Source organism: Vairimorpha necatrix, chromosome 1 (genome assembly GCF_036630325.1).
Source record: "Vairimorpha necatrix chromosome 1, complete sequence".
Taxonomy (NCBI): domain Eukaryota; kingdom Fungi; phylum Microsporidia; family Nosematidae; genus Vairimorpha; species Vairimorpha necatrix.
Genome location: NC_088816.1, coordinates 886200 through 906476, shown reverse-complemented (window position 1 = coordinate 906476; position 20277 = coordinate 886200). Strand labels below are relative to the sequence as shown.

General features: G+C 27.8%; 4 protein-coding genes across 4 annotated transcripts; 2 read left to right on the top strand and 2 right to left on the bottom strand.

The window, feature by feature from the left end:
* Positions 1-292: 292 nt before the first annotated feature.
* On the top strand, positions 293-4834 carry VNE69_01145 (protein DOPEY1; the record flags this gene model as incomplete). Its single annotated transcript, XM_065472279.1, has 1 exon — positions 293-4834. The coding sequence occupies one exon, from the start codon at positions 293-295 to the stop codon at positions 4832-4834; it is 4542 nt and encodes a 1513-aa protein (XP_065328351.1).
* Positions 4835-8577: 3743 nt separating this feature from the next.
* VNE69_01143 (MULE domain-containing protein) lies at positions 8578-9959 on the top strand (the record flags this gene model as incomplete). Its single annotated transcript, XM_065472278.1, has 3 exons — positions 8578-8698; positions 9106-9506; positions 9735-9959. The coding sequence occupies 3 exons, from the start codon at positions 8578-8580 to the stop codon at positions 9957-9959; spliced, it is 747 nt and encodes a 248-aa protein (XP_065328350.1).
* Positions 9960-10486: 527 nt separating this feature from the next.
* Positions 10487-11773, bottom strand: VNE69_01142 (putative SP-containing protein; the record flags this gene model as incomplete). Its single annotated transcript, XM_065472277.1, has 1 exon — positions 10487-11773. One exon carries the CDS (start codon positions 11771-11773, stop codon positions 10487-10489), a length of 1287 nt encoding a protein of 428 aa, XP_065328349.1.
* Positions 11774-17281: 5508 nt separating this feature from the next.
* Positions 17282-18511, bottom strand: VNE69_01141 (putative SP-containing protein; the record flags this gene model as incomplete). Its single annotated transcript, XM_065472276.1, has 1 exon — positions 17282-18511. One exon carries the CDS (start codon positions 18509-18511, stop codon positions 17282-17284), a length of 1230 nt encoding a protein of 409 aa, XP_065328348.1.
* Between the last annotated feature and the right edge of the window lie 1766 nt (positions 18512-20277).

Below are 20277 nucleotides of genomic sequence, written 5' to 3'. Positions count from 1 at the left end.
AAACAAGTTATATGGGTTTCTTACATAAGTGGCCTGTGATGACGCCTTGTCAAAAGTCATTCATTTTCTTTATCTCTCAATAGACCCATCAAAACAAATCTTCTAGCCAGGTGGTGTTTCTGTGCGCATCTAAGCTTGTGTCGAAGCCTACATTACCTGTAAATGGCAGAATAGAGGCTTATTTTCATGTATATTAACTAATACCAAAGCACTTCAAACAAATAAAATTAAATTATTTTACATATAAAACATATTTGAACGTAGAATATATTTTCTTTTTAACTTTACCCCCATGTCGCTTAAGGAGAAATACACACTTGAAATTACAAGGAAACTTGACTATTTTAAAAATGCCAAAGAATGGCCCGATTTCATTTCTCTTCTCACTTCTATAGACACTACTATTGAGACATATTCCTTACCATTTATTCCTAAGCTAGAATATTTATCAAAAAGACTTAATCAATGTTTAAACCCTCTTCTTCCTGCTGGAGTCCATCTCAAGGCCTTAGAGACTTATTCTATAATATTTTCTACTATCTCTGAAGATGACTTTATTAGTAATTTCGGCGTGTACACACTGGGCCTCTTTAATTTTGGTATAAATTCCCGAGTCTTAGTTCTTAGCTCTTATCTTAGTTTACTAGATAAATTTATTATTCCTTTAGGTGTAAAAATAGAGTCTTTTACTATTAATGTTTTGTACGGCATTTTGCCGTCTATAGACACAGACGGCGAATATTACAAAATTGGACTTGATTTATTAAGCAAGTACAAGGATTTAATAGACAAAAAGGTCTTTTATATTTCCATGTGGCAGATCTTTCTCCAGAATGTCGAATATAGATTATCAGTTATATTGTTTTTAATGAACGAGCCTTTAAATTACGAAGAGATGGTGTTCGATAAGATTTTAGTAATCAGAGCCTTAAAAGAAGGATTGAGAAGTGAAGATTTGTTGATATTGAGGAATACATTGAATTTGATCTTGTATATGTTCCCTAGTAAAAATTTAAGTAGTGAAATGAACTGTGAAATATTAGAAGGAATGTTTCAGATATTCACAAAAAGAGAACAAAGTTTAAACAAGCGAATATTTCAATATCTTAGTACAAACGAAGAAGAAGAATTTAAAGAAGATGAGTTAGACGAAGCTGCTCTAGATGAAGAATTTAAAGAAGTATTAGATGACCTAAAAGATGAAGACAATGTAATCGACAAAGAAGAAATGAATGCAAATAATATAATAGATGAAATTATAGAAGCGAAAATGGAAGATAAACAAATTATAAATAAAATCGAGGAAGATACAAAAATAATTAAAAAATCAGAAAAGACGAAATTGGGTAGGTTAGACAAAATAATAAATAAGACTCTTTTGAGGATTCTTAGAAATCCTTCTACTACTCAATCCTTTTTTAAAATCTTCATTACTCTGTCAGACAAGAATAAATTGACAGAGAAGATCCTAGAGGGTCTCCTCTTTGAAGTCTTAGTTTACACTAAAGATTACAAAGAAAAAGGCAGGCCAGGCTTTCCGATTTTAGAAAGATCGAAAGTAATGACCCAACAAGACGTCATAGACTTGAGCAGACATTTTGTCACGACAGATCTAGACAGGCTATGGAAAATATTATATTTAGAGCTCAAGAAGGCACTATCAAACATTAAAGAGGAATCTTATAGTTCTACTTTGTCTATAATTAATAGCGTATCTAGTGTCATGAAAGTCATAAACTTCTGCTTAGAAAATTACAATGTCTACGATGACACAGTCTTAAACACTCATCTACCTTTTCTAACATCTTTCATATTGAACAATTACACTCAAATAGACAAAGATGACAAATACGAATTTCTTAATAAAAATATAAAGAAAATGATACTTAAAGACCAAATATTAAATATTCCAGAAAACTTTTTCGACTTAATAGACGAGTTTTACACTAAAGAAAATATAAAAATTTTACAAAAAATACACCCGAGCTGCGCGTCGTGTATAGGGAAATTTATAATCAAATATATTGACGAAGAGAATTATAAAATATGCCTGGACTTCTACGAGTTCAATAAAATAAGGCATTTTAGGCAAGAATATTATAACTGGATGATTAATAAATCGACGAAAGTAATCAAAGAAAGCATGGGAATATTTGACGAGTCAAGTGGTGTGAATAGTAAAATATTATTTAGAGAATTGTGGTATAGATTTGTAAATAGTCAAGAAAATGTAAAAAAAAGTCATGAAAATGTAACAGATGGTAATGAAAAATTCAATAATGAAAGCTTATTAGATAAAAAACTAGTAGAATTTGATAATAAGAAAACTGTAAGCACATTGATTTACGAATATAATAAAATATTCAATAGAAAATACGAGAGGCTTCTCATTAAGAAAATATACGACCAGAACATAATAACATTCTTAAAATTAATACTAAATAATCAACAAGGCCACTTTTACAACATATTTTATATCGTAAACTGTAAAACACCAAGTCAAGATCCCCAACTAAAAAGCCTTATAAAATCAATATACAATTTTAAAGAAATATTTCAATATATTGTAAATAAATATAAAGAAGACAAAAACTCAAAAGGAATTTTAAAGATAATTAAAAATATAGTAGAAAATTCGGAGATATTTAGAACCAAAATAAACGAATTATGGAATGAAGAAAATGTAACATATAAAAATATAGTATTTGATATATTAATAACAATATATCTTAGAGGAGAAGACGAAATTATAAAAGACCAGGTAGATCAAGAAGACATTAACGAAGAATCAAATGAAAAAGACGAGTTAAATAATATTGAAATTATAAATGAAGAAATAATTGATGAAGAAATAAATGAAAATTCAGGCGAAAAAGACAAATCAAACAAATCTTGCCGTAAAAAATTACATCATAGAAATTTAAAGATAAGAGCCATAAAAATAATACAATATCTAATAAAGGCAGAAATAATAAATAAATTCGACATAGCCAAAGTAAACTTTGAATCTGTCATAAACTTGTGTAGAAAATATAAAAATGATCCAGCTTTGATTTTACCAACAGGAGATCTTTTAGAACTCAAAGATGACTCACAAATACTTAATTCATATTCCGAAATATTATATGAAGAATGTTTCTATTTTGATGATCTGCTAAATTTTATATTTAATTTAGATACTAAACATAAAATAATAATATTCCCTAATTTATTGGAAAATGTAAAAGATGGGAAATATTCATTTACAATTTATAATCTAATTATTAATAAGATGTTAGATCTAAATTATACGAATTTTAATTGGGCGCAAATTACGAAATCTATGATAAAAAAATTTATATTTTTTTATGAAACAAACTTTGAAGAAAGTGACGACGTGTACACACGTCGCCAAAAGATACAAAACATAGACGAATTATCTATATCACTATTTAATACATTCTCAGGATATTTTATAGAATATTTGATAAATTCAAAATTCTCTAGTAAATATATTTCTAATTTATCATTTAGAGAAAGACTGTATTCTGGAATACTGTCTTCTTACGCTATAAATCAAGACAAAACTTTCAAATTTCTAATGGATTTTGATTCCATTCTAACAGAAGACGAGCTATTAGAAATTCACTCCAAATTTAAAATGACTCTGTACCAAATTACAAATTATAGATCATTTTCGGATTTTTATACTTTATTATATTTACTAAGAACTTATTCTTTATTATTAGATGAACATAGTCAATTATTAAGTACGATTTATCAGACAATTTCCTGTATGCAAAAAAATGACTTAAACGAATCAGAAATCATGTTATTACTAGATTTTTTATGTAAATTACAATATACATCAAAGATAAGATCCGCTTTATTAACTTTTCTATCATATTTTTTTAATTTATTGAAAAAATTTTACAAATTAATAGACAAATTATTAATTTTATTAGAAAACCCAACAATTACAGTAAAAAACATGAAAAACTTTTTATTAGATTATTTAGATACTAAAGATTTCTTTTTATATGAAATCAATAAGAAATCATATATTTATAAACAATTAATTAATATAGAATTAAATATAATGGATGATTTGATTTATAAATTAGAATCAAGTTTTTTTGTATCACAAGTATCAGATATTAATATAAAATGTAATGTATTAAAAAGAATAGCTTTTTTAATATTTAGTAATGACTTCAATAAGTTTTTAGGGTTTATACCAAAAATGATAGAATTGATAGTTAATTTTATACAACATAATAGTACGAAAGTTAGAAAACAAATATGGTTTTTGATAAAGATTATTTGTGTAAAGATTCATCATAGCAAATTGTTACCACTTTTTCCTGTTATTTTTACGGAGATTTTGACATTTTTAAATCAAAACAAGATAGTTGAGAATTTTGAATATTTAGAAATTTGTAAATTGATGGATTTGATATTTTTGGTAAATTCGTGTGAGACTTTTGAGTTTAAAAATTTTTGTATTGGAACAAGTTTTAGAGATGAAAAATTGGAGGAAAAAAATCAAGAAATAAATGACACTAATAAGCAATTAAGAGCGTATCCTCTTTTTACAATTTTATATAAAAAGTTGTCCCCTGTTGATCTCGAAATTAGTAAAAATTTAGAAAATCAAGACACAAGACATTTATTTTTTACTCAGAAAAATCAAGAAAAGAGAAAATTATTTTTCACACAGAAAAATATAAATTTAGAGGACATTTTGAGATTTTTCAAATCTGGGGCCGAATTTTATAATTTACAAGATACGAACAATCAAGTGATAGATGTTGATTTACTTGAAAAAACACTTATTTTAGAATTTCAAGATTAAAAAATTTATAATCATTTTAACTTCATTTTATAGCACTAAATTTTATATTAATCAGTTTATATTGTTGTATAAATTTTCAATAATCAGTTTAAATGCATTTGTAAATTTTCATTCTTCTTCTTTATTTTTCTTATATTTTTTTACCCCACAAATGGTAAGTGAAAATGTTCATTAAATAATTTTAGAGTAAAGGAACTGCTAGTTTTGGTAAAAAGAACAAGAGAAATCACACTTTATGTAAAAGATGTGGCAAAATGTCTTATCATAAACAACTCAGAAAGTGTGCATCATGCGCTTATCCTCAGCCCAAAATGAGACTCCTGGATCTATCAAAGCAAGAAGACGAAATGCACTCGGAACTGGAAGAATGAGACACCTCAAGAAAGTCATACATGAACATGTACACGGAAAGAAGGTCAACCCAATTTTAGCTGCATTCTGGAAGACAATTAAACAAGATTAAAGTATTTTTCTAATATTCTTAAACCATTTACAATACATATCATGTTATTTGACATTTTAATTATAGTTTTTAAGTGTTTATAACAATTTATTATAATCTTTCAATATACCACTTTTTTTCATTATTAATAAAAAATTTTTACATTTTTTTTAAAGAATATATTTCAGAGGATATATCTTAAAATATGCTGATTTTACTACTGAGATTGAAGACTGTGGTTCGTGGAAAAGCTCGAAACCGTTAAAAAATTAACCTTTTTAATGAAGCAAAATGTGGAGTCAGCAAAAAACACCAAAACTAAAATCGAAAATCTATGATAACATAGTGTTAAAGAACACTATATTATGTAATTAATGTATTATATTTTTTTACTTTTTATAGACATCAAAAGACAGTTTAAATTTTTTATAATACAAAATTTTGGATAAACGTAAAAAAAAAATCAAATCTAATATGGAAGATGATAGAATCCTAAAAGATAAGAAATGATGCCATCGAAATCAAGTTCAACCTTATAAAGCTATATTCAAGATTTTTAATATATAAAAGTATGATCTATAATTAATATAAATTGGTCTTGTTATTTTATAGACTTACAAGACATAAGTATTGATAACTAAAAAATTATATATGTATCATAAATCAATCAAACATGAATATAAAAAAAAAATTTTGAATAAAGATATAAACTAGATAGTCTTACAAGCAGAAAAATTAAAATGGAATTTTTTTTGAGGTACCTAAATGCTTCATTAATTAATAGAGGCACGTCTCCAAGAATAGAAAATATTAAGAGGAGCGCTTTTTGTATAAAGATTATATTTAATAAAATATCTTTACAACATTTAGTACATTTACAATAAATCATTAATGACAAGACCTGTGACCGGATTTGGACAATTTGATAATTATTTTAGTAATGAAGATAGAATAATTGCACGCCGGTCTAATAAAAATGTAACTTTGGACATATCTGTTAAATTTGGTCAATGATGACTCTTAGTTTTTATATTTGGTTTTCTGTCCACTTTATGTGTTATTTCTAATGTTGTGTCATTAATACTTTTACTTATTGATACTTCCGAATAAAAGGCAGCAAATAGTTAATAATTCGTTTAATTAGGGTATGCTTATTGTAGTTTATATTTATAGTTTAACAAGGATAGGTTCCGCGTTGGCGTCTCCTGCTTGTAGGTGGCTTCTCGTCTTCATCTCCTCTCCTTCGGTAGTCCAGAGAAATGCTTTCTAGCGTCTTCTTTAGCGTGATCATCTGGATGTACGCTTCTACCTTCTTAGGGATTTCAAGTCTTGTGGTATAAGATTTGTGAAACTTAGTCACTATACCGTCCCAAGTGATTACGTAGGGAATTATTTCTGTTTTAAAACCATATATTAGGCCCAGTTCGTTCGCAAGGACATCATACTTTCTTAACTTATCGTTTTCTACTTGCTGTAGATTCTCTTGTGATGTGACACCTGCAAATAGTTATAAAAATATTTAAATAAATGTATAATGCTGAGAACATGAAAAATTAAGCATATGATTTAAAATTGTTGTTATTATAACAACAAAAGATATTTGATATGCCTAGTACTAATAATGAATTGATGCGTAATAATTTATTATTAAAAAGAGTTTGAAATCCCACAACCAGGTTAAACATAGCTTTAAATCTGCTATAGAAATTGAGAATAATAAATCAAATATAAAATTAAAATGGCAAAACAAAAATGGAAATATTACAAAAATATTAAAAAATCAAAATATATTAATTTTATAAAAAGTGCGATGTTTGGAATTTACCAATTGAATTAGAACATTCTAAATCTAAAGATGATATTTTATTGTTATTTTTTTCTTTTTGGTTTTTGATTATTTTTTTACAAAATTTTAAAATTTCTTAAATATATTAGTGAGATTGTCCTCTCATAAAATTACATAAGTTTGCATTTTTTTAGTCCAACGTTTTTTACAATGGCTGCTTTTAAAATTCCATAAATGTCCGTAAAGCGAAAACAAAAGTTACCCGGATGGCTTAAAGTTTCCTGATAGACAAATACAAAACCGTAAACATGACCATAAAATATATTTTTTCTACGTAAGTTCCTTAAATAGAGTAGTATAGAAAAACATAGGAAAAATGTAGTGAAAGTTTCTGATTTTTTAAAAGTGCAATAAACCTTTCTGAAATTTTACCTCCTTAATATTATTACCAAAATAAATATCTTATATTATAAATCATATTTGCACTGATAAACGACTTGGTTCTTGGGGGAAATAACAGAATAACTCAATACAAAAGCAAATTTTTTAACGTCGGAGTCGACTATTTCGAGAAAGTTCCTTTATTTTAGTATAAAAATAAAAAGACTATCTCTAAATCAGAAGAACATAATTTACATGATAAAATTTTTTAAAGAGCTATATTCTAAGGAAAAATCGGGCTATTCAGAGAAAATCTGATTTTTTTAAGCTACATTATATGCCTATACTACAAGTTATTAAAGATTTGAATATAGAAAAAAAAAGCATATAAACAGTCCCCGCAAATTAAAGCAAAAATCTAAGTTGTCTTTGCGAGATTCCTAAATCGAGTCATATTGCATACAAAATGGAACGATGCCCACACAATTTTATCTTTACCTAAAGTTTTTTTGAAAGGTATCTTATAGATTTTTTTTCGATCAAATCCTCAAAAATCATGTTTAATGCTATATTTCGCCATTTAAATGAGGTTCTAGGTAAGCTAAGAAAATTAGACATTTTTTATATTTTTAACCTCTTATTCACCACAGCTAAATCTTTTTGAAGTTTTTTTTATGGTGAAATCGAGAAACTGTACTATACTTAAATCAAATTATACAATGGAAATGGATCTAGAACAAGTTCTAAACAATTACTTTAGCTTATCGTGTGATAGCTTTGCAAAAATATGTCAAGATAGCTTCAAATGGCAAAAAAGAGACATTAATTTATCTAATATCATTACTTTACACATTATTTTACACATAATTCTATAAAAGTTTTATTAAATATCAAATTTTTGTTTTTTGGAATTTATTTTTCAAAAAAAAGAATGAAAAAATGCAAGATTTGGACTATAAAAATTCAAAGGGTGGCTAAAAAATGCAAACCCTCGTAAGAAACATAAACAATTAGAACGATTCTCCGTGTACCCGTACATTTGCCTACAGGCGAATTTACGTTTTTTCGCCAAAAATAATAATGGTTGTTTTCCGCCAAAATTTTTTCCTTTTTTGCCAAAAATCACCCTTAAAAATGAACGACAACTTTAAAATTTTAAAGGTCAATGTGGAGGACAAAATTTTATCTATTAAGATCAGATATACACTTTTGACTTTAATAAGGACGGCACTAGACGATGGAGATACAGTAATAGGTCTTGCAGGGGAGCCATTACAATGAACGAACAAAACGAAATCGTTAAAAAAGTTATTTATTCACATGAACTAGTACCTTCGAAATGCACGTTTAAAAGAACTATTAAAAAATGGAAGAACAAGTTGCTACAAGCAATGAAACACCCTGGAAATTATAAAAAACAACTCACAGCATTGTCAACCAGCTTAGATATTACTAAAATGCCTTCAATAGAATATTTAAGGATACAATCAAACGAACAAGAAATTCAAGACTCGATTTATAACTGCTTGCATCATGTATATACCCGAGTCTTGCAAGTAGATTAAAAAAAATCGTTTCCTTAGGTTTGATAGTGGTATGCAGAATAATGATAGATTTATAATGTTTTTTACTAAATTAAAAAAAGTATGATTGAAAAAATAGTTACGTTCGTAGTCGATGGAACGTTTAAATCTTCTCCTCAAGGGTTTTACCAAATTGTCGTCTTTCATGAACATAAATTTGGCCAAACTTTTCCATACATTTATATTTTACTCAAGGGAAAAAGTGAAAGGCCATATTCTAGAGTTTCCGATAAATGTAAGGAATTAGTTACTATGAATGTTGAGAACTTTGTGACTGATTTTGAGAGAGGATTGTTCAATGCATTACGAATGTCTCTCCCTGAAGCAAACTGGAATGGATGCTTGCTTCAACTTGGGCAGGCAGCCTGTAAAAGAGTCGGAGCAATGGGGGATATAGAAAAGTTTAAAAATGATTCTAACTATAATCTAGTATTCAAAAGAATTCTTAGATTAGCTTTTGTGCCAATACGAGATGTTTCGGTTTTATGAAGATATTAAGAAATTTATACAAGATAATTCAACTACAACCACAGCTAACTTTCACCTATACTTTGAAAATAATTACTTAATTTCCAATGTAACAAGAGAAGATGATGAGAGGAGAGCTGTCGCCAATATAAATTTTTGGAATGTATTTGATAGGGTAAAAAATGAAATTCCTCGGACTTCTAATAATGCAGAAAGCTAGAATAGAACCATCAACAAGAGGTTGAGACAAGAAATACAAATATCGCTCTTTTTATTTCAAGAATACTCGATTGTGGAGAAATTGAATTATATAATCTAAAACGTTATAAAAAAGGATTATTTGAATCTAAAAAAACACAAAAAGCGGAGGATAAAATTAGAATAATCGTAAAGAATTATAAACATTATTCTCGTGAACAGTACATGAATGCATTATTGCAACACGTGAACTTTAAATGCGAATAGGTAAATTGAATAAACTTATTTTTCTTATAAATGCTTAATAAATAACAAATGATTTTTTAATTAAAATTATAATAAAGCATTTCGATCTTTAATTTTTTTTATACCAATCAAGTTTTTTTGGCGAAAAAACGAGCAAATGTTTATTTTTGAAAGAAAACCGTATATTCGCCTGTAGGCGAATTTACGGTTACCGCAATTCTCCAAATCTACAATATTTAAAATGTTAAGAAACTGTTCTTGATAAGCAATATTGTCCTTTTCAATAATATATTAAGCTAAAATATAAAATTTCCACGTCGAAAAGGTATTCAGTCAAATTTATAAAATAAAACTTTCTCTTTGGTCGATGAAAATTAAGCATTTCATGTTTTTTTGATTGTTTTTTAGTATTTTGCAAAATTTCATCTTAATTCAATTTTTTTGTAAAATTTCATTTGAAGAATCAAGAATGTTATTATTTGTAATTTTTTAATACAGAAAAAAGAATATAACGTATTACATTATTTGACTAGATAATAATAACATTTTTAATTTAAGCCTAAAGTATTATGAAATAAAATGGGCAATATACAAACACTCGAAAGATAATTTGGACTATTATATGTTGGAAATCCCAAATTGCTAACACTATCATGAATTGTAATAAAGGAGTTATCTTGCATGAATAAGGTAAGTTCTTCTAACATAGTCGTATTATCGGGTGTAAAGCTGCTAGTATTTATTTGGCTGATAATATTATTATCTTGAATGATATTGATATGATTGCTTTGCATGTAGATATTTTCATTTGCTGGTAGGATAGTACTTTCAATTTCTCGATCATCGATAGGATTTTCGTTCACGTCATTAGCATTATTTTCTTGCAAGTTTACATAATTATCTTGAGTATGTATACTATTATTGTAATGAGATTTTAAAGTCTTTAATTCGGTGCTAATGCTCATATTTGATTGTATGATGGCATTGTTTTCTTTTTCAATATTGCTACTATTTTCTCGGCCATCAACAAAAAGTTCTTCAATGTCATTGCCACTATTGTACTGTATGGTTACATTATCCACTTGGACGCTTTCGTTGCGATTATCATGTATTTTATTGCTTTCATTAGCCGAACTGGTAGTACCTTTGTCTTCTAGCATTATATTATTTTTTATTGGGGCGGAAAGTTTGTCGTATTCTTGAGTATTGATATCTTCAGGAACTCCCATATTAACATTTTTATTTAAATCATTAAAAAAATTATTTATATCGAAATTGAACTTTTCAAAACTAAGAATTTTTTCCTCTTCATTCTGTTTTATCTTTACAAACTTATCAAAAAAATATCTAATTATATTAACATACATTTCTTTGTCTCTATAATTAATACAGACTAAGGTATGCAATAATTTTTTTGTAAAAAATGCCATACCAATCACCAAATCCTTAATTGCTTGCGCTTTATAAAATTCAACATGATATTCTTGACTATCATCGTCAAGATCTGATGAGCTTTCGGCGGGGTACATTATGTAATACATATAATTGATATATTTTAAGTCATGTCGGATAATTTTATACTTTACATCTTTATCTCTCGAAAAATAATGGTACTGTTCATCTAAAGGAAATTTTATTTCATCTAAAAGAGCTTTAAATACTACTTTTGTTATTATTTTAAATTTCTCGGTTTCATAATAATCTTTTGTAAAAGTATAATTGTACATCGAGAGTTGTTTTTTACAATCCTCATCTGTTTCAATTTTTCCTTTAATCGGAGGCTTGGCCATAGACTTTGCGATAAGCATAAAAACTATTGGAGGAATCCAAATCATTTTATGGGTACTAGATAAACTTTTATTTTTGAAAAAATGGGTTTTTTAAATTAGGAGTTTTTTTTGATTTCCCGTATAAACCTCTCAATATGTCTATTTTAAAATGTGAATCTCTTTTTTTCATTATTTTTTTATCAATATGGTATATTAATATATTAAAATAGCAAATTAAAAGTCAAATGTTTCATTTTTATATTATTCTAAATTCTGTTCTCAATTCTTAAAATAAATATATTATTTTGGGAAATACAATGAAAGAAAAAATTGATGAAATTTAAAAAACATAATCTAATGTTATTTATAGGTATTACACAATACAAATAGTTAAGATAATCTTAATTGATTATCTACTTTCAGTAATGTAAAAATAATAATGTGATTTTGGTCCCATGATTCTTTTCTATCTAGTAAATGTATAAATAATTTAATTCTTGCAGTGATTTTACTTCTGATCAAATCAAATTGTTTATTTTCTTTTGAAAAATCACAAATATTATTTATTCATTATAGAGCAAAAAATAATATATAAAGTGTAAATTTCAATATTTCATAGTGTTAAAATGAAATTAAAGACTTAAAAAACAATTTACAACATACAAAAGATATTTAATTCTGATAAATGTTTTTATAAAATCATTTAAATTAGGAACGGAACGGATCTAAATGAAATGGTTTTTTTTTCACTAAAAAAAAGGTTTTGGTGTATATTTCAGTTAGAACGAAAACCAATCACTAATGCATATAAATAAATTTGAACTAACACCCCCCCCCCCCCCCCAAAAAAAAAAAAAAAAAAACGTTAAGAAAGTTGTAAATAAATAAATTATGCATAATATTTGTTAAAATACATGGTTAGCACTTTTCAGATCCTGATACTTTATATTTATTATATTCATGTTGTCTATGCAATTTGTTCATGCCGTTTACGCATTATTTGATTTTTGAACTAAAATCACATTTTGTTAAAAATTGCGGTTATGACATGCTTATTTATGATCTTTATATTATCTAAGAAAGTTTTAAGTATACAGCCTGATAAGTAGTATTATTTCTGGCATAACCTCGTTCATTTTATTTCAAACGAAAATAATATTTTATCATAATCAGATTGTATAAAATCGCATAAAAATCGTTTATTTATCTTTGTTAATTTTTATAAACAATATACAAATAGTTAAAAGATGCTTTGTGTCCTTAAAATTACAAAAAAAACGCAACAACCGTTTTCTTAGAGTCTAAAGCCGTATTTATATAGTACATTCAAAAAAATAATAAGAAGTTTTTTTGTATTCACACGAATATTACAAAGTATGTTATATTTTTTTATTATATTGATGTTAAATTTTTCTGTCTCATTTCTTTCCCGCATTTATATAGTGCTAACCTTCTTTTGTTACAGCTATTTGTATTAAAAAAGTTTCTTTAGTTTCCTGATTTGCGAAGTAAGCATTTGCAACCTAAAATATTAAAGTTTTCTATGAAAATATATCGAAAAAATCATTTTTGAGGTTTAATAGTACTTTAATTGGGGAACGATATTCATTTTTTTTTTTCTCGTCTCGGCCTATCGCGCTTTTTAATTATATTTTCATAGAGCAATTAATTTCCTGGTGGTCAACGCAGCCCAATAAAAACGCCGGGCTGGGGATGTGGTCGTGTAAGGAAACGTGTGTACAATACAGATGATTGTAGGGACCTTTGAGTCAGTACGATGATGTCTCTCCTCGGGTTATAGATAACCATGCCCGTTAAGTATATCCGCTGTGAGTTCACTTGGACGCGATTTGAGGTATAAATGGAAAGTGTTCTCCTGGAGCCAAAGTCCAATGGATACGGCGGAGCTTGCTGCACCGGCAAGTTGTATGGAAGAAGTTTTAGTGAGTAAGAATCTCACAGTACCAGTTGGATGAGGATCACCCCCAAATCCCTCTGGCCCCTATGTAAGGTTTCTACCTACCTCTTACTTGCAAGAAAAAAAAAACTTAATTTCTAACTATAGTTTTTGAAAAATGTTGTCTGATAAAATACTATACTCTTGTATCTCATTTAATTACTTTTAAAAGCAAAATCACTCCAGAATCTTCAAGATTTTATCGCTTTTAGTCACTTTATATGAGCTTTTCAATTTTGATTGTTCGTTTTTGTGGTCTTCGAGATTTTGAAACAAGGCGGGCTTGTTGCTTAGATGTTGTAAGCTTTACGTTAATAATATAAAAACCCGGGTCGATTTTTGCGTAATGCCTTAAAATATTTTACTGAAATTTCTTTGACCTTTTTAAAATGAAAAATACATGTGAATAGTTAAGATTGACGTAGTCCAGAGGAGCTACCTCTGGATAAATATAGTTCGATGTAATTAATGATTTTATTGTTATTAAATAAGCCTCGTTGGGCATCTGTTACGGGATACTGATCCCTGGCTTGGTAGCCCTTCCTTGGTCTATGTTCCCAAGGGTAATGATCGTTAGTTTGTTTCATGATCCGGTGGGGGTCAGGGCAAAAAAGAAATAAATATTCGATTTTTGAAATAGACCGGTCGAATGGTCTATTTTCCAAAAAGGGAAAATTGATAAAATAAAAATAAATATTTTGTGGTATTTATAATACCACAAAGATGATTTTTAAATTTTTTCAGCAAATGTAGAATATATCGCAGAAAGAAAATATTTTAGGTCTAAAATCTTTTGCATTCCATCTTATTCAAAGTATGTAAAAAATACTACATGTCTTATATGAATTCTTTTTGGTACATTTTCTGAGGACTTTTTGGATTTTTGCAGAAATCTAATATTATGGGATCGTCCATCGCATGTGGTGCTAAAGTATTCGAACATGCTACACTTCACTTGTGAAACGTATTAGCAAACACAACTAATAACATGGTTGCTGGCTGAAATTATGAGGCAAGGAGGCTGTGTGAGGTACAGATGATAGCAAAAAAAAATTTGATAAAAATAATGTTTTGTCGGAATACTCAAACAATGCATGATAATTATATCTGATATGGAATTTTTACGCTGTTTTAAATAGAGTATAATTATAATTCAGGCGTGAATTTATGCCGAATACAGCTGTGCTTTCTTCACGGCCAAACTAGATAATGTGAGTTTTGAAAGGATCACGCAGTATTAGTCTAATGACGATCTCAATCTTATATTATTTGAATGTTTTGTGTAGTAATTTCATTCTGCTAGTTGCATAAAATTATCTTAAAGAATTTTTCACCATATAGGCACAAATAAAATTAGTTTAATATAAAACTTCATAAAGATCAATAAAATCTTCAGTCTTATCTTTAATATGATTGAGTACAGAATCGTTAAATTTTGCGAAATTACACTTCTGAATTCGTTTAATAACTTTTTTACATTTGAAGATCAAGGCTAAAATAAACATAAGCCCGTTTTTCTGGCTCGTAAAAACCTTTGAGTTAGTACGATGATGTTTCCCCTCGGGGTATAGAAGATAATACACTTTTAGTATATCTGCTAAGAGACCACTCTGGGCGCGATTTGAGTTATAAAGTAAACAAATTCCCATGGTGCCAAAGTCCAATGGCCACGGCGAAGCTTGCAGCACTACCAATAAATGAAGAGGGTTTTAGTGAGTAAGAATATCGCATTACCAATTGAGAAACCCCCTTTCTAATCTTTCTTATCCCCACGTAAGGTTTCGCCCTACATCTTACTTGCAAAGAAAAAAATAGGTATTAGACGGTGCACAAAAGTAAATATAAACTATATAAAATAAAAAAGGAAAAACATTGATATTTTAACAAAAATAAAATTTTAATCAAACAATTACAGCTAAATTTATGTCAAAAATGCCGATCGTATAAAATTCTGTCAAATTTGATTGCAAACATAAACAATTTTAAAAGTTGTCAATGAAAATTGATTCTGAAATTGAAAGGCAAATATTTGAATATGAACCTTCTGACGTATTAATTAATGTTTTGTATTTTATTTTTGCTCTTTTTTACCATTTACTTTATAAAATAAAAGAATTTTATCCATAAATCTCCCTAAAAAACATTTTTTACAAAATAATGACCATAAAACAAAAGATTTTTTGCACACTTAATTCTTAGAATTTGTTTAAATTTTTTTTCTTTGCAAGTAAGAGAGGAGGAGAAGCTTTGCAGAAGGACAGATTAAATTTGGGGTTAATTCATACATACGGAAATTTTTTGAGCTTACATACTGTGGTATAATGAATCATACCACATGATTGTTAAAAACCAATAAATACTTAAACGCTGATGCTTCTTTGGAACGATCAGTTATGGTCGACTATTATTGGTCAGCCAAATCTTATTTCTTCTCTATTGGTTACCATGTATATAAATAGAGAAATTCCATGAACAACATGGTACAACATCAGAACGCAAACAAACACTCTTCCTTCTACAAATCAGATAAACAAAACTCTTTTCATAACAATAAACAACCCTTTCACTCTAACTCTTTTAACTCCGGGGTTTACGGCTTCCCAAACCGTAGCATCATTGAATACTTCCTTGCCACAGGCAAGCTTCCCGGTAAACACGCCACATACTAAAACATCCTTTACTTAACTTATCGGTAGAGCAAGCTCACGTTCCGTTAACATCGGCTTCCGGATATTATTTTCAATAAAACCTCAAATCGCGTTTCGAGTAACCTCAAAGAGGGTATAATTAATGGACATGTTTTTCATACTCCGGGAAAAGACATTACCGTACTAGCTCATATTACTTAACAATCGTCTGTAGTCACATGCGGTACTGTACACTGTCACTCTTTCGCCGGCATTTTATTGGACTCTATTGACCACTAGTCGCCACAAAATCGTATTCTGTGTTATAGAATCTGTAAGATAGAAAATACGGGCCTTTCACTGCACTTCTTGTTTCGTCGCTTAGTTGACTCTTAAAATCCACACCAGAATGAAGCAAAATTGGCTACAAATCGGCCGTACCAACAGATAATTTTATGTTTCGATAAGTCAGCAGTAGAATGATATTGTTTTGGCCTAAAGACGCGTTCCTAATCCAGATGACAATCCTCTTATGGTTGGACTTGCAAAAGTTTCAATGAATCAATAATAAGGTATCGAATCTATTTTCATAGTTAGTTGTTTAAATTTTATCGTAAAAGTAGAACCTTTTTGATGCCCTTGAAAAAATAAACCAAGCGATGCCCAATCACGAGCTCTGCATTTGATCCCTGGGCTATGAGAAGCTCAATTTATTTAATCTCGCCGAGATGAAATTATATTAAACAAAGAATATGTTTTTTTTTGTATTCTTAGTATTTGTAGGTGTTAGTAATTTTTGAACTTTGTTTGCTCCCCTTTTACTATTTAATTTTTTAGAATAATATTTAATAACTAAAATGACTCGAAAAAAAATTGGTCTAATCTATAAAACTCCGAAAAACATAAAATGGTTTTATGTAATATTAAATACTTAAAAAATAGACAAAATATTATTTACGTATTACATTATTTTTTTTTAATCATACATTTTTAATTTAAACCTAAAGAATTACGAAACAAAATGTGCAATAAGCAAGCCCCCGACAGATAATTTGGACTATAATAAGTTGTCATGCCTAGATTATTAACATTATCATGAGTGGTAATAAGGGGTTTATGTTGCATGAGTGAGGTAAGTTCTTTAAACATGTCTGTGGAATCTGACGCAATACTGCTACTATTGTCTTGACTGATAAAATTATTATTTCTTGTGATATTATTTCGATCTGCTTCAATGTCAATAGATAGATCCGCTGGAATGTTGATATGTTTATTTTCTTGTCCATCGTCATACATTTCTTCAGTTTCATTGTTACTATCGTTTCGCTTGTTAATATTATTATCTTGTGGATTATTGCCTTGAGTAATAATATTATTTAACTGAATGTTGATATTAGTATTTGATTGAAAAGCATCATTAGTTTCTTGGCAACCAATGAAATTTTTCTTATTGTCATCGCTGCTACTGTCTTGAATGGAAGTATTATTCAATTTGGTGTTATTGTTGTCATTGTCCAGCATTTCGGCACTTTCATTTAATAATTTTGCTCCGCGTTTGTTTCTTCGTCTGGTAATTAGGTCGGCTTCTCGGGTACTAACATCGTCAGTTTTTCCTATGTTAACACTTTCATTTAAATCATTAAAAAAGTTATTTTTTTCTAAATTGAACTTCGCCAAACTAAGAGTTTTTTCCTCAGTATTCTGTGTTATCTTTAAATATTTATCAAGAAAAAGTTTAATTGTTTCAACATCAATTTCATTATCCCTATAATTAATACAGACCAAGGCATGCATAAATCCTTTAGTATAACTTGCGAGACCGGCTAATAAATCTCTAATTGCTTGAGCTTTATAATGTTTTTCGTCTTCTTGACTACTATCATCAAGATTTAAAGCATCATCTGCGCGGTTCATTATAAAATTCATATATTCGGCATATTTAAGGTCTTTGAAGGAGATCTTATAATTTACATCGGTATCCCTGGAAAAATAATGATAATGTTTATCTAATGGAAATTTTATTTTACCTAAAACAGTATAAAATATTATCTTTGATATTCGTTTAAATTTCTCGTCATTATAGTAATCTCCCTTAAAAGTATAATCATTAATTGACAGGTGTTTTTTACATAGCTCGGTTTCCTCGGTTTTTTCTTCGAGTAGAGGATTAGCTTTGTACTTGTGGATATGTAGAAAAACTATAAGAAGCCCCCAAAACATTTAGTGGGGTGTTAAATAAACTTTAATTTATAGAAAACCGAATTTAATTAATCATTTGAAGTGTATCTCATCATAAAATAGTTTTTTTGTTGGTTTGAATTTTTTAATTTAATATTGGTTTCATCATTCTAATCAATTTTTAAAAAATCCTATATAAAAACAAACTTATTAATATAAAATTCTGTAGAAATTTATTATAAATTTTGTTTGTTTAGTTCATATATAAATATATAACTTTTATTAAAGCAAAGTAAAAAATAAAGATAAAAATATTTTAAAATTAAGCTTTTAATGCAGGTATCGTATAATAATTAACTAAAGATAATTTTAATTGCATTTAAATTGCTCTAAAAAATCTTACGATATAACCATAATTGCTAAGGGTTCACTTTGTATTTGTACCATATTTTATCACAAAAATTACAATGATATCGATTCTAATCAAATATAATTGGTTTGGAAAATAACTTTAGCTTTTTAAAATTTAAATGTATTAAATATCATTATTTGTGAAAATAATTTTAGATAGTTCAGGTAAATCTATTAACAATGATTTAATCGAAAAGGATATTATATAAAATTGATTTTACAGAAATCAAAATATTTTTAAAGATTAATTTTTAGATATCAATTTGCAATAATTGTGAACAATTTGTTTGGCGAATATTTACTAAATCTGTAAATTAGAAATAAAAATATTTCGATATATTTTTATTTCAACATTTATAAACAAAATTATGTTTAAAAATTTATTAATCTGAAAAAGTTGACCAAAATATAAAATATCCCGTGAAAAAAAACTTTAAAAGGTAAAAAATGACCGACACATTTATCGTAAAAAAATGGAAAAATGATTTATTTGAACATTTAGATGTATCATCTTAATTCAAATAGACTTTTTTATTTATATATATTTTTTGATTTATTTTCGTAGTACACATTACATGGTTCTTTTTTACTATGTTTAACTTTTTCGGACCAACTTTTTTTTATAAAGGAATCCAAAATGTTAGTTTTTGAATTCGTGTATTTATATTTAATAAACGCCACTCTCTCATCTATAGAGAGACTCATTTACAAAACCATACATTTCTGACGTTTTTATAAAAAATAGATTCTACAATTGTTATATATAATCTCATATTTAATAATTAATGAGTCATTTTTTATGTTCATAGACAACCTCATATAAATTTTTATAAGAAAACGATCGATTTTCACAAATATCATAAAAATACAGAACAACCATTTTTAGAGCTTATAGTCGTATAAATTTAGGTAGTAATTAATAAAATTATAATTTATTTTAATATTAAAATAGTATACAAATTAGGTGCAAGTTTCAAACCCCGGACTTTTCCTATTTTTTGTACTGAATCCGGCACAGGCCGTAAAATGGGGAAATGTTTTTGTAAATCATATACCGAAAGTCGAAGTTTTACAGAAATGTTCAAATTTTATTCAAATAGCATTCTTGAGTTTTAAACTTCTACGCTTTTTAAATAATTTTATCCAAAATTTTTTATCCTTATGGTATGCCTGGGGCCACTTGACAGTAGGTCAAAAATCTTTCAAGACCCACATGAGACATTATCTGGCTACTTGATGTGAATCTGCTAAAACCTACCATAAAAATTACGAATTGTCCTGATAATGGCATTAACTTTGGACAATTCGTACATAGACCGCCACAGGTTTAAGTGTGGGGAAAGAACTAAAATAGAGTATCAAACGGATTTTTTTGGTAATACTTTTTTTCTAATCCC